This window comes from Silurus meridionalis, chromosome 11 (assembly GCF_014805685.1).
Source record: "Silurus meridionalis isolate SWU-2019-XX chromosome 11, ASM1480568v1, whole genome shotgun sequence".
Lineage (NCBI taxonomy): Eukaryota > Metazoa > Chordata > Actinopteri > Siluriformes > Siluridae > Silurus > Silurus meridionalis.
Window position 1 is genome coordinate 18,775,779 of NC_060894.1, and position 13,992 is coordinate 18,789,770.

The 13,992-nt window shown below is 34.5% G+C and overlaps 1 protein-coding gene and 1 non-coding gene across 2 annotated transcripts in view; one reads left to right on the plus strand and one right to left on the minus strand.

Moving 5' to 3' along the window:
- The first annotated feature begins 2,563 nt into the window (after nucleotides 1-2,563).
- Nucleotides 2,564-2,635, plus strand: trnae-cuc. The gene has a single exon. It is a non-coding gene; the product is annotated as a tRNA-Glu (tRNA).
- Nucleotides 2,636-2,694: 59 nt separating this feature from the next.
- Nucleotides 2,695-13,992, minus strand: part of slc27a6 (solute carrier family 27 member 6) — a 29,063-nt gene continuing 17,765 nt past the window's right edge. The window contains exons 6-10 of the mRNA XM_046861343.1: nucleotides 11,802-11,892; nucleotides 10,617-10,815; nucleotides 7,623-7,720; nucleotides 6,202-6,332; nucleotides 2,695-4,910 (exon numbers count right to left, since the gene is read on the minus strand). Coding sequence (XP_046717299.1) covers nucleotides 4,734-4,910; nucleotides 6,202-6,332; nucleotides 7,623-7,720; nucleotides 10,617-10,815; nucleotides 11,802-11,892 — 696 coding nt within the window. The 3' untranslated portion in view covers nucleotides 2,695-4,733. The remainder of the gene's footprint in view (nucleotides 4,911-6,201; nucleotides 6,333-7,622; nucleotides 7,721-10,616; nucleotides 10,816-11,801; nucleotides 11,893-13,992) is intronic.

A 13,992-nucleotide genomic window follows, 5' to 3' on the forward strand; every position in this document is an offset into this window, starting at 1 on the left:
ATTCAGGTTACAGCTCAAACATACAGCTTGTCATATTGATTTATGAGGATATGTTGACATTTGAGGCTGTGTACATAAAATGTCTGACAAAAAGCCAATTAAAATACAAACAAATATTTTACACCTACAGTACAGACCAAAAGTTTGGACACACCTTCTCATTCAAAGAGTTTTCTTTATTTTCATGACTATGAAAATTGTAGATTCACACTGAAGGCATCAAAACTATGAATTAACACATGTGGAATTATATACATAACAAAAAAGTGTGAAACAACTGAAAATATGTCATATTCTAGGTTCTTCAAAGTAGCCACCTTTTGCTTAGATTACTGCTTTGCACACTCTTGGCATTCTCTTGATGCCTACTTTGAAGAACCTACAATATGACATATTTTCAGTTCACTTTTTTGTTATGTATATAATTCCACATGTGTTAATTTTAGTTTTGATGCCTTCAGTGTAACTCTACAATTTTCATAGTGATGAAAATAAAGAAAACTCTTTGAATGAGCAGGTGTGTCCAAACTTTTGGTCTGTACTGTATATTTAATATATATAAACTTTTGGTCTGTACTGTATATATAATATATATACAGTACAGACAAAAAGTTTGGACACACAAGGTGTGTCCAAACTTTTGGTCTGTACTGTACATGTACTGTATACACCTGTTTAAAGATAATGACATTTTTGTGTAAGGTTTTTCACCTTCCTTGCATCAGAACGAAACAAAAACATTAACTATTGCAACTTTAAGGCCAGTTCAAGAAGTCACTTTAGCATATTCATCCTATCATGTTTCATAAAAAAGGAGGATTTTCTAAAGTCAATCAAATATAAGCGTTAGAAGCTTTTTATTAGAATGGAAAATATATTAATAACGAATAACACACTCCTGTCAGGGTTGTATACAAATAAAAGTAGCCCCTTTACAGATTTAAATGATGCATCGATCTTATCTGTACGATCATAAAAACAGAGTAATTTAAGTTCGTTTCAATGTATGAGGAAAAAATTGCACAAAACTTCTGTCACTTTGAACACATTTTTTATTATTAATAAACTTGAAAACATACACAACAATGTCAGGGGTATAGAAAAGAAACTACAGTTAGCGCAGTGTCACTGTGGCTGCTCACTTCATACGGGAAATAAGATTTGTTTTGAGCATGCATGAAAATGCTAAAGAATCCATAGTGATAGCGTTAGCCACTAACCAGGAAGTGGGATAACCCTATAAATATTTTATAAAGTTTTATGTACAGCTTTATAAATTTCTCTTAAAAGGAGAAAATCCTGATAATTGCACACATTGAGGGATTGAATGAATGAAGGATGGAAGGATAAAAGGAATGAAGACATTTGTTGAAGTATGCTGAAATAAGTAGAGCGGTTAAGTAGAACATATTTTTAGAAAATAAAATATTAAATGTAACACACACTTACGTACACATCAGTTTGCAATTTTTCCCCTAACTGTACTGGTAAATTGAACTGAACCATGACTTAAAAACCGAGGTATGTACCGAAACGTGAATTTTGTGTGTATATGTATATGTATATGCTATTTAATAACTATTTGTTGATTTGTCACATTTAAGACTAAATCTAATTATTCTTCCTTGAAACTATAGTATACTAGTAGTAATAGCAGAGACCTAATCCAAAAGAAGAAGCAGACATCCTGAACCTAAATAGCAACAGGCCTAGTGCAGACAATACCCAAAGGAGGCTTTCCAAATATAACTGAAGCAAACCCACATATTATTTTAGGACTTTCACCTCAGGATGCTTTTGCCACTATCATTAGTTTGTCTGCACACAATGACTGCAAACTAGAGCAACAAGACAAATCACAATGCTGTTTAATAAAAATCCCACCTGATGTATATCAGAAAAGCCTGTATTTGTAGTATCCAATAGACTCTGTCCAGACTGCCTATGTACCTTACATACTGAACATGATTTCAGAAATACTGGCACACATTATAGTGATCTGTTTAATCACAGATGTTCTTGAATGAGATCACCAATAACTGATGTAACATCAATCGATCGATAAAACTGTGGCTCTTCCTGTTCACATGACCAGAATTAAATAAAGCAATTAAAGGGGAAAAAATGAAATGGAAAGCGATTCACAATAAAATGCAGCGCTGAGCCGCCTGGAGAAAATGTAAGAAAGAGTAAACAGACCGAATTGTTTAATATCTACTAAAGTTTTACTAAACGTGTTCAAGAAAAAAAAAACAGTCAAATTAAACAAATGAACATTATATCTCAAAACACGTACTATGGAACATTCCTTTACATCAGCAACTTTAAGCTGTGCTGGAGATGCACTGCCAAATTAAAAACCAACATGTTGAACATTAGACGAGTTTGAGGCCCAGGAAATGTGTTCAGAGGATGAAAAGGAGGTTGTTGACATCTATAAAGGCACAAAGTTGAAAGGACATTTGTCTCATTCATTATGAATACACTAAAAATATATACGTTTTTTGTTTTGCTATTATTAGATAAAAATTTCTCAGTTTAGTTGTGTAATAAGGAACTAGATTCCCTGGTGGTCTAGTGGTCAGGATGCGGCGCTCTCACCGCTGTGGCCCGGGTTCGATCCCCGGTCAGGGAACCGAACCCAGCCATTAGTATTTGCACAAGCCTTAGTGCCGGTCCCAAGCCCGGATAAATGGGGAGGGTTGCGTTAGGAAGGGCATCCAGCATAAAAACATGTGCCAAATCAAACATGCGGATGGTCCGCTGTGGCGACCCCTAACGGGGGAAGCCGAAAGAAAGTTTAGTTGTGTAATAAGGAACAAACATCAGGAAAAAAACGAAAGACATTACTACAATCATAACTTTTTTTTATTTCATCATTTTGCCATTAAGGGAGGTAAACATTTTCACTTGATTGTAAGAATAAGAATTGAGCTTTATATTGATTATTTCTTAAAAAACCAAACAAAAGACAAGCTAAATTAGATGGTTATTTAAATGAACCATGAACGTATTATTTCAGCACAACGCACACAAGTCTATTATTTGCAGATTGTTCTCAAAATGGTGATTAGAAACAAGTCTTGGTGTAGACACTCTCAACTCTTAATAAAGATTCTGTCAGATTGATAAGGCACATGTATTACTTGTATGGTGAGGACATATGTAGACACACAAATGACCTCCATAATAAAGTGCATTCTATGTTAGATTGATATTCAGTGTCAGTGAGACGTCTTGCATAATATGTAGATATTTACGCTTACTCCTCGCATAGATCCTGTACTGACAGGTTATGATTTGTCTTGAGAAGGATCCTGTCTTACACACCGCTTCTGATCGTGTTTCCTTTCACATACTGCTCCAGATAATAGCACATGTGTCAGGTGTGGTAACACCATTCTGTCACTGAAGTCTTATGTTCTCGTACACAATTTTTTGTACATTTGCTGAATTTACTCAAATTTGAATCCAAAATAAGGAACATTTACGTGCATTGTACAGAGCTTTACATGAGTATTCACCCCAAATAAATAAAACACTTAAAGGCTGGATTTATTTATATCTATAACACTGAAATTGTATGATCTTGACTGAATGGCTGAATGGTCTATGGAGAATATCAAATATTTTTGAAATATAATTGAATATTAAACTGTAAATATCCTTTCAGAGCATTATAGAAGACCTGGTTTAATTTAAAGAGGAGAAACTTCAGTCAAGTTCAATTGAATTGCAGCAAGATGGAATGAAAAAGTTTGAGGGGGTGAATAACTGTTTCAATCACTTTAGACCAGAGAAGGAATTTACAAGATGTGATATTCAACCGTAAGCGGCTGTGTCTGTTTATTCATTAGCAGACTCTGTGGATGCCAAATCACTTCCTGTTCCTGTTTTAGCTTCCAAGCAGCTCTCTAAGCTGAGTAAGTGTAGCGTTTCATTTCAGTGTGCAGGAGATATGAATTATCACATGTAATTTCCTCACTGGTCATGCATTTGCAGCTGCAAGCCTGAGACTGGTTAAACCCTTCCTTTTTTTTTGTTTTTGTTTTTTACAAAAATATTAAAGGCACTTCTACACTGTAGTATGGAAAATATGTAAACTGAACATTTGTACTACAACCAAAATAAGCACTAATTAAAATATGTTGGCCTACTAAAATCATTGCAAAAGAAAGAAATCAACACAAAATTATCTTGGCTCATGATCATGGCATCTGAAGAGCAGTGCTTCCAATGGAAAAATGTTTTCCATGTCAATCTTTTGAGATGTATGTAATTCCAGACTGCAGCTTTAAATAGAGAAATATTTTACATCTGAAGTAAAATCTAATTTCATGGTGGCAATTATGTTCGTTTCCTGTCTCCTTCTCTACTGAGAGCAGAAAGAGCAGAGGGTTAAGAAGGTGATAGTGAAGCATGACGCAGAGGCATTATTAAGGCTAAAAGTCACCTGGTCTTTGAAACCGTGTCAGACAGAGCGAGGAGGCACCAGAACTCGATACAAGGTGGGCAATGGTGAGAATCCTCGCTCAGCTCCATCGCAGTCTGCTTGCACTCGAGTCATTAAAAATGCTTTCATTCATTATTACCTGATACTGTCTCTGCGAAATGTTCACAAAGGTGGACGTAATCCATTATTCAAGATAGAGCCGCTCAGGATCGCCCTGAGGCCCAATCGAATATACTGTAACTGCAACTGGATTTGGTTTGTCAGTACAGCCAATTACTGTTTAGAGCTTCCGCTGGCCTGAGGTTATGCTGTCGTAGATGGAGTCTGTGAGGGGAATGTAGCAATTCTCTGTATAGTCTAAGAAGTAAAGCGGGTCCGAGTTGGTGGACGGGTTAAAGCCGCTCTTCACCAGACAGAACTTCAGCTGCTTCAATGTGCCAGTCATCTCCATGGACTCCTGACAAACAATGGAATAAGAGAACATTAAGGCCTACAGTCCTTATATAATCCTTATAAAGGAGGTGGGATTCTATTAAGGTGAATCTTAATGGTTGCAGGATATTAACTGCATTACTGTTTGGTAGCAGAAAGATTTAGAGAGGTGATTACACTTGAATTATGCTACACTACCCACAGTCAGGAAAGTTAAATACTGTTAATCAACATTTAAAATATCAGCCTATATTTCACAAATTCGACTCTAAATCCTTTCAAAAACATTACAGAAAATGTCTAACAACTATTTCTATGTAAATGTATCTGACGGATATCAACACAGGAACAATACGAAAATGTTATACGGTCATGTGTGCTTTCCTAAAGGTTTCATGGATTTAGGATTTTGTCTAAACAGACAAACTACCTACAAGATTCAACAATTACACAAATGCAATCGAATTAGATGAGGGTGAAGGCTGCTGGAGTTTGTCTTTTCATTTCAGGGATAGAGAAATTTAAAATAATGTTGTATTGTGCTTCCAACACCAGGGGGCAGACTTATCACACAAAAAGTCATAACTAACGTGTTAAGATACACAAAATAAATGGGCAAATATGCATTAAAATGTATTTTAAAGTAAAATACTTTAACTGGTATTAAAATAATCTACAAAATCCAGCAGCCACACTATACATCAAAGTAAACTACTGTTTTTTTGTAATTAAAAAATAATAATAAATACTTTTATAAGGAAGCATGAAATTTCGCTAAAACCTTACATCAATTGGCCTTAATTATAAATACTGCCCATCCCTGATAATATAAGGACAAAAGTATTGGGACACCTGATCCCCAAAACTGTTACCACACAGCTGGAGGCACACAATTGTATAAAATAGCTTTGGATGCACTTGAATGAAATTTTCTCTTCACTTGAACTAGGAGACCCAATCCAGTTCCAGCATTCCCCTGTGCACAGTGGAAGATCTTATGTGGCCTGCTATAGCGTTCTGACCTCAAACAATATTGACCACCTTTTGGATGAACTGGAACACTGACGCCTCCTCACTTCACCTACATCAGTACCTGAGTTTATCAACGCTCTTGTGGATAAACAAGCACAAATACCTATAAACATACTGCAAAATCTAGTGGAACATCTTCCCAAAAGAGGTGGAGGTTATTACTGTATATGAATTATTTTGATTATATATATATATATATATATATATATATATATATATATATATATATATATATATATATATATATGTGTATATATTATTGCTTATTAAGTATTTGAGCTTACCTGTATTCGGATGAAGAGAGGCCGAGCGTAGCCTGGTAGGTAAGCCATAACGTTCTCAAACAGCTTCTTTCCATCAAATGCACATTCAGGCTTGATAACCAGTGCAGCCATACCGGCTCGACCCTCATGGCCTACGGCAGAAAATTTCTTCGTTCATTTATTTTATTAAATTTAGTGCCTAGTACTGCTTATTGCTCTGTTCAAGAGATTACTCTTTATTTCTGTTGATATTTTTCATCCTCATGCATTAACATCATGTGTGGCACAATAATAGCAGGGTAATCTACTTTATTAACATACCTGATTTATTTTAGACATAACAGACATCGCTTAATTGCAGCATTGCCTAATTGCAGCATAGAATGAGGCTCCTATTATAAGTGCATATTTAACTACATAATTTCTTGATGAATTATATATGATTTTACAACAGCTGGATGTGGTTTGATCAGATTTTCATTAGATATTCAGATATTCTTAACACTATTTATTATTATTATTATTATTATTATTATTATTATTATTATTATTATTATTATTATTATTATTATTAATATTTGTGATCATCAACATTTGAAGAGTTTACATTTTTTAAATAATATTCAATTAAATTCCTGCTCGGTTAAATAATATATAAAGTTATATTTTATAATATTTTATAAAAAGTAATATAAAATAAACCAATTTAATGCAATACACTATTTTATTATATTTATTAAACTCAGAAATCAATTAAACTGCCACAAATTAAATTTATTACATAACATTAAATAAATGGAAAAATATAATTAAATAGTGTTAAATAATAAAATGGTACACTTGTTAGACCTCATTTGGGTTCATTTAATTTTCAAAAGATATGTTCTACTTAACTCTTCTACTTATTTCAGCATCCTTTAACAAATGTCTTCATTACTTCCATCCTTCATTCATTCACTCCTTCAATATGTGAAATTGTCAGGATTTTCTCCTTTTAAGAAGAATTCTTGAAGCTGTACATAAAACGCTAAAGAATCCATTTAGCATTCTATGGATTCTTTAAGTGCTTTAATTCATGCACAAAACAAATCTTATTTCTGGGAAGGAGTGCTTCTTTTTTATACCCCTGTCATTGTTGCGTATGTTTTCAAGTTTAATATAAATAAGACTAAACAAACTTGCGGTCCGCCACTTAATATGTTCCTGAGGAAACTGAAAACCGCGTACTCGGAAAATGTAGGTACGAATAGGTGTACCGTTACACCCCTATTATTCAGTATTGCAAAGAAACTATAAATACTCCTATTACAGTTACACATTTGTATTATTTTTACTCAAATTGTATTCAGGTCTTTTTGCTGTCAATATTGTTGCCTTGATTGTTGCATTCCATTGTATATATAAAAAAAAATGATTATTGATTATAAGGCATGCATAAGTACCTGGAATTTCTACTCCATACACATTGACTTCCTGAATAAAGTCCAGCAGTCCAAGAATCTCCGCCACCTCAGTGGTGGCCACATTTTCACCCTTCCATCTGCAAATTGAAAGTACATAGTAAAACCATGATTTATGCAGCTTTAACTGGAGCACCATTTCATGTAAAAGAAACGGATCTTAGACTCATTGTTGGAAAATTTGTTCTTATTTAAAGTTTACTTTACAGCCATTTACATGCTTTGTATGGACAAAGGTTTGTGGACACCTCATCATAAGATTGGTATGTGCTTTTTGAATATTCCAGAGCACATTTAGTCTCGTTTGCTGTTATAATAACGTCTACTCTTCTGGGAAGATGTTCCACTAGATTTTGGAGTGTGGTTAAGATGCAGGGTAAGCGTTCCAATTCATCCCATGTCCAATAGGCTTGAGGTCAGAGCTCTTTAGCAGGTGATCTTCTACTCCAACCCATGAAAAGCATATCTTCATCAAGCTGGCTTTGTACACAGGGATATTGTCATGCTTGAACAGGTTTGGGTCTCTTAATTAAAGTGAAGGGAAAATATCAAGCTAGCACGTCCAACGTAAGTGGAAATGTAAGGTGTCCCAATAATTTTCTCCTTATAGTGAATGTTTTGCTCAAATTATTTTTCATCTTTTTCAAATGTCTATGTTTCATCTTATAGTTACAGAGGGTGTGTCTGGGACTTTTTGACTTTCAACACTCCTTTTTTGTGACAATTGTGATGTGTCCACCATTCTTTTATCAAGCAAAGTGCATTTTTTCTTAATAACTACTTAAAGGGGTAAAAAATAAGGTAAAGGGTCAAATAAATAAGTAACGTAGATGATTAAAAAATGTAATATGTGGGTGAAGAACACAAACTCAAACATATTATTTTTAAGAGTGCAATCATTTGATAAAAAATGTCTAAAAGAAATTATCAATAAAAAACTTATTTGTACAATCATAGACAAGGGTTGTAAGAAGGATACAAATAAATCAATCAAAAAATAAATAAATTGGTAAATAAACAGATGGATAAATAGTTAGATAAGTGACTATTAAAGCATTTTGTTTAAGAGTAGGTGTTTCTACTAAAAGTTCTCCTGCAATACGCAATCTCAAAGAGTTCAAAAGAAAAAGAGTGAGAGAGAGTGAGAGAGAGAGAGAGAGAGAGAGAGAGAGAGAGAGAGAGAGAGAGAGAGAGAGAGAGAAAGAGAGAGAGGAAATGTCACTCAAATGAATTGAATTGAATAGCAGAGGAGAGCAGATTGACAGTTAAAACAGAACAGAAAGAAGACAAAAAAGAAAAACCTGACCAACCTGGTAAAGTTTCTTTTTTCATGCTAATTATTCTGTGAATTTGGTATGCTAAAACCCTGAATAGTATACAAACACCTTTCCCCTGATACACCCCAACACACACTGTAATTTAGCATTCCAAACATGAGATCAAGTGTGGAATCAGGTTTACTTTCAGACAGAGGCCACTGATCTAAACCTGCTTACAACTAATAAAAAAAAGAAACACTGTGTAAAATGTAAATAAAAACAGAATGCAATGATTTGCAAATCCCATCATCCCATATTCTATTCTCAATTATACATTAAACAAGGGCAAAAATATGTTCATTTTGAATTTGATGGCCACAACAAGTTTTAAAAAAGTTGGGAAAGGCCCATGTTTAACAGCAGTCTGTATACATCTGGGAACTTAGGAAACCGATTGCTGTAGTAGTTAGAATGTTGTCCCATTTGTTGCTAGGATTCAAGCTGTTCCACAGACCTGGGCCTTCTTTGTCATATTTTTTATACTATGACACATGTCTTCAGTTAGAGAAAGGTCTGGACTTCAGAACCTGGACTTTATACTACAAAGCCATGCTGTTTTAATAGATGTGCAGTTTCACTTTGTCTTTCATCATCTAGAGAAAAGCATATGTTTCTCCAAAACCTTTTTTTTTTACCTTTCAGCATTGATAGAGCTTTTCCAGATGTGCAAGCTGCCAATTCCATAGGCACTAATGCATTCCCATACCATCAGAGATGTAGGCTTTGAAACTGAGTTCTGTTAACAACCCGGATGGTCCCTCTCCTCTTTAGTCTGGAGGACATGGCGTCCATGATTTCCAAAAAGAATTTCTAATTTTTATTCGTCTGACCACAGAGATTTTCATTGGGAGTAACGAGGATGGACAGGATTAGGAATAAGTTTATTAGTGGACAGCCCCTGTAGGATGTTTTGGGGACAAAGTGACAGAGGCCCGATTGAGATGATTTGGTCATGTGCAGAGGAGGGACATGGGGTATATCGGTAGGAGAATGCTTAATATGGAGCCACCAGGAAGGAGTAAAAGAGAAGGCCAAAGAGGAGGTTTATGGATGTGGTAAGGGGAAGACATGCAGGTAGATGATGTAAAAGAGGCAGATGTAGAGGACAGAATAGTATGTAGAAAAATTATCCGCTGTAATGACCCCTAATGGGAGCAGCTAAAAGAAGAAGAAGATTCGTCTGACCACAAAACAATTTTGCACTTTGCCTCAGTCCGTTTTAAATACATTTTAGCCCAGAGAAGAAGGCAGTGTCATAATAATAATAATTTGATGATATTTATTGCTGTAGGTGATGCTATATTTAAGTTTTCTGAATGTTATGCAATGTATAAAGATACTCTTTTAGGTAACCTAATCTCAATTTCCTTAGTTCCAGCTGTTCGTTTTTAGTAACACTTTTACTTTTACTTTATTGCCTCGTCACAACTTTTCTTAAAGTGTGTTATGGACATCAAATTCAAAATGACCTTGTGTTTTCCTTAAAATAGTAAATTTCCTTAGTTTTCTATGTCTATTATAAATCAAATATAGGCTTATGAGATAAACCATATAAGATTACACAGCGTCCAATTGTTTTTGGAATTGGGGTTATAGAGGCCATAAAGATGAAAAGCCAGACACACCTGCGACATGCAGAATACATTCCCTGCCTTACCTGAAAGTGTCGCCCACCCGGTCCTTAAAGCTAATGAAATTGTCCTGGTCCTCAGCCATCAGGTCGCCCGTGTTGAAATAGATGTCTCCTTTTTTAAACACATCCCTCATAAGCTTCTTCTCTGTTAGCTGTTTGCTCCCAGCATAGCCAAAGAATGGACTTTGGGAACCGATTTTGCACAACAGCAAACCCATCTCACCTGGGAACAAACAAATCAGGCTCAGTTTAGTGATATGATGATGCAATTCCATTTTTCTGTTTATAGCAATATTGGACACCTTACTATTGGCTTAACAACATCCTATGCATCCAGGAATAATTTGATGAATGAGTTGGATTAGAAAAATATGTTGAATCCAGTATTAATGGCGCCCCAATGTTATAACCTCAAAAGTCTTCAAATGTCACTTAGGCATTAATACATCAGTACACACTATTAATTTATGAGTTAAATGAGTATATTAAATGTTTTCATCGAAAATATCAAAAAATTTGATTTGCTCGAGAATGTACAGCGTATACTGGGACAAATCAACATACAATCACAAAAGATCAATTTGCAATCATTAATAATTGAATTATATTAAATCTCTACACATAAATACAACAATACAGAGAAAAGAATTCCAGCACTCTATGATTTATATCCGAGTTTCCTGTTATTGTACATTTCTGGTTACATGGCCTTTTGACCCTCATGAGCTCACTCTTAGTTCAGGTGAAACTTATTTTTTCAGACTAGCTCTACAGGAAGATTAAAAAAAAAAAGTAGTCAGAAAACAACAAGGCGTATGCTTCATCTGGCACTAGAGAAGATCCGGTACTCCAGTAAAAGGGCTTCTTTATTTGGCAGCTAGTGCTTACATGCACAGAGCAAATGGATCTAAATGTAATGTTTGCTATTTGATTTTGCTGTTGACAATTTTTTTCCCTCTCTTTCTCAAATTTTTTATGTATTTATTTTTACTTTATTGTTGTATAATGTATATACATGTGTGGATAGATAGATAGATAGATAGATAGATAGATAGATAGATAGATAGATAGATAGATAGATAGATAGAAAATGAAGCAATTATTTTTTTCATATTTTTGTTATATTATGTAAAATATTATGAAAAACTATGTACAAAGACTTCCAAAAAAAAAAAAAAAAAAAAAAAATCAAGGTGTGCAACTACTCACCTTTATCAATCCGCTGACAGAAACCCTGCTGATCTTTCACAGGTTCATCTTTTGCCATGTCATATTTTACCAGGTCATATTTAAACAGGAGCTGCAGAGCAACACAAGTAGAAATGGTGTGTGTTAAAACACAGTATATTACACTCCATAGGTGTAAACGTGGCTGAAAAGAAAAGGTTTAGCAGGCACTGTAATGTTACCACAAACACCAGTGTGTGTGTGTAGTGTGAGAAGAGATCTCCATGTCGCTTACCGTATAGAGGACAGAGTATGTTTTGATATAGCCTATACATAAAACTGCAATATGCCAAAATATTTGGATTTATAAATTAATATAAATAAATATTTATATAATATTTAATTATCACCTGCCAATATAAACCAGTAGAATACTAACGCAGAATCAGTTAGCAGTCTCACGTATCCACGTATCGTATGTTTTGTTGTTTTGTGTATGACATTCTATACTTATTAATTATAATGAAACATGTTGCACTAGAAATACTTAAGTATATCTATACAGTACATAGAATAGTATATAATAAATTTAAGAGTTTTTTACTGACATGAAAATAAAAATATTATGTAAATGTATTTACATTTATGTAAATAGATAGGAAACACCCAGTCTTTTATGGTTTTTGAGACACATGCATGTTTATTCATACACAATGCAATGCAATAAGTTAGGTGAAAGACCAAAACACACAAGAATTGGACAGTGAATCACAGAAAGAAAGTTCTGTAGACAAATAAATCCAATCCATTTTTGTCTCTAACAGAAGATCTTATGCAAGATGGAGAACAGGAGAGATGTTAGGAGACTTCTTCACCCCACAGTCAAATATTGAGGTGAAAGCTTAATGGTTTGGGGTTGTTTTGAAGCAGGGAAGGATACAAACTTATTCCAGGTGAGAGGAACACTGAACCTACATCGCAACCATTTTAGAATTCAACAACATGCAATTCGGGCTGGACTGTGACTAACTGGAACCAACTTCAACATACAACAAGACAATAGCAAACAATAGTTGTATCTGTAATTCAATGGCCTGCCCAGTCACCAAACCTAAATCCTACTGAACTGCTTTGGGATGAACTGGATCACAAGGTCAGTAAGAAATCCTCTCTTACATGAGGCATGGCAAAGATGAATGTTTGGAGAAACAAACTGTCCAGTGTGTGAGCTGTTATTTATGCTAAGGAAGAATTTTTCATTGAAAAGTGTAACATCGCTACAATTTTTTCCCATAGCATTCATTTGCCCAGCTTGTTACATAGAAACAACAAGGTGTCATAAAAATCATAAAAAACTAGGTGTGTCCAAACTTTAGATAGGCACTGTACCAGTTTTATTACTAATAATAAAAAAATAAATTCGTGAAATAAAGGGTTGGTGAAGTATCTGTTGTGTACTGATTTGATCATAAATCTATTATTGACACCAATATGAAAAATACACACTATTCTGTTTTCTACAGTCTCACAAGACCAACGTTTATGAATGTTTAAAGTCTGCATAGCTTAAGTTGGCACAAAGCCAGAGTAACTGCTACCAGAGAACAAGTTCTCTTTCATACCTCATGTCAATTCTGTGTGTCTGACTGCTTCTTTATGTGAGAAAGCTGAATGGTATCGGTGTCTCCAGTAGCAGCAAAGAAAGAAACTTTTGTAGAAATTGTTTACTGTAAGTTTGTAAGTGATATGGATAAACTGTAGATATTGGCACTTTTGTATACTGGGTTATCCGTGAAAGAGAAACTGTACAATAGTAATAGCATTCCTTAAAATAGTATTAAATATTTCCAGTGTCTGGGAATGAAAGATCATATTCTAGTATTTATGACAATTTTCCAAGAATAAGTCATAACAAAATCCACAGCAGCTTCTTGAATGTGCTCAGAATTGAAAATATTGACAAGTGGACAGGGGACCAATTAAAGAAAAAAGTAGGGCTAAGTAGGGGTTAATCATACAGAGTCACCACAACAACATGATTGTGTCTTGGCATTAATTCTACTACTGTTCAGAACTGTGCTGGAGGATGAATACCATTTTTTCAAAGGATGATGATTCTGATTCCGGTTATGATTTGGTAATCACACATCAGTCCAAACTCATTATATTTAGTATAATGTATTCAATAAGTTCTGATGGTAAATCCTAGTTCCCTCGAGAGTAGAGGAATTGC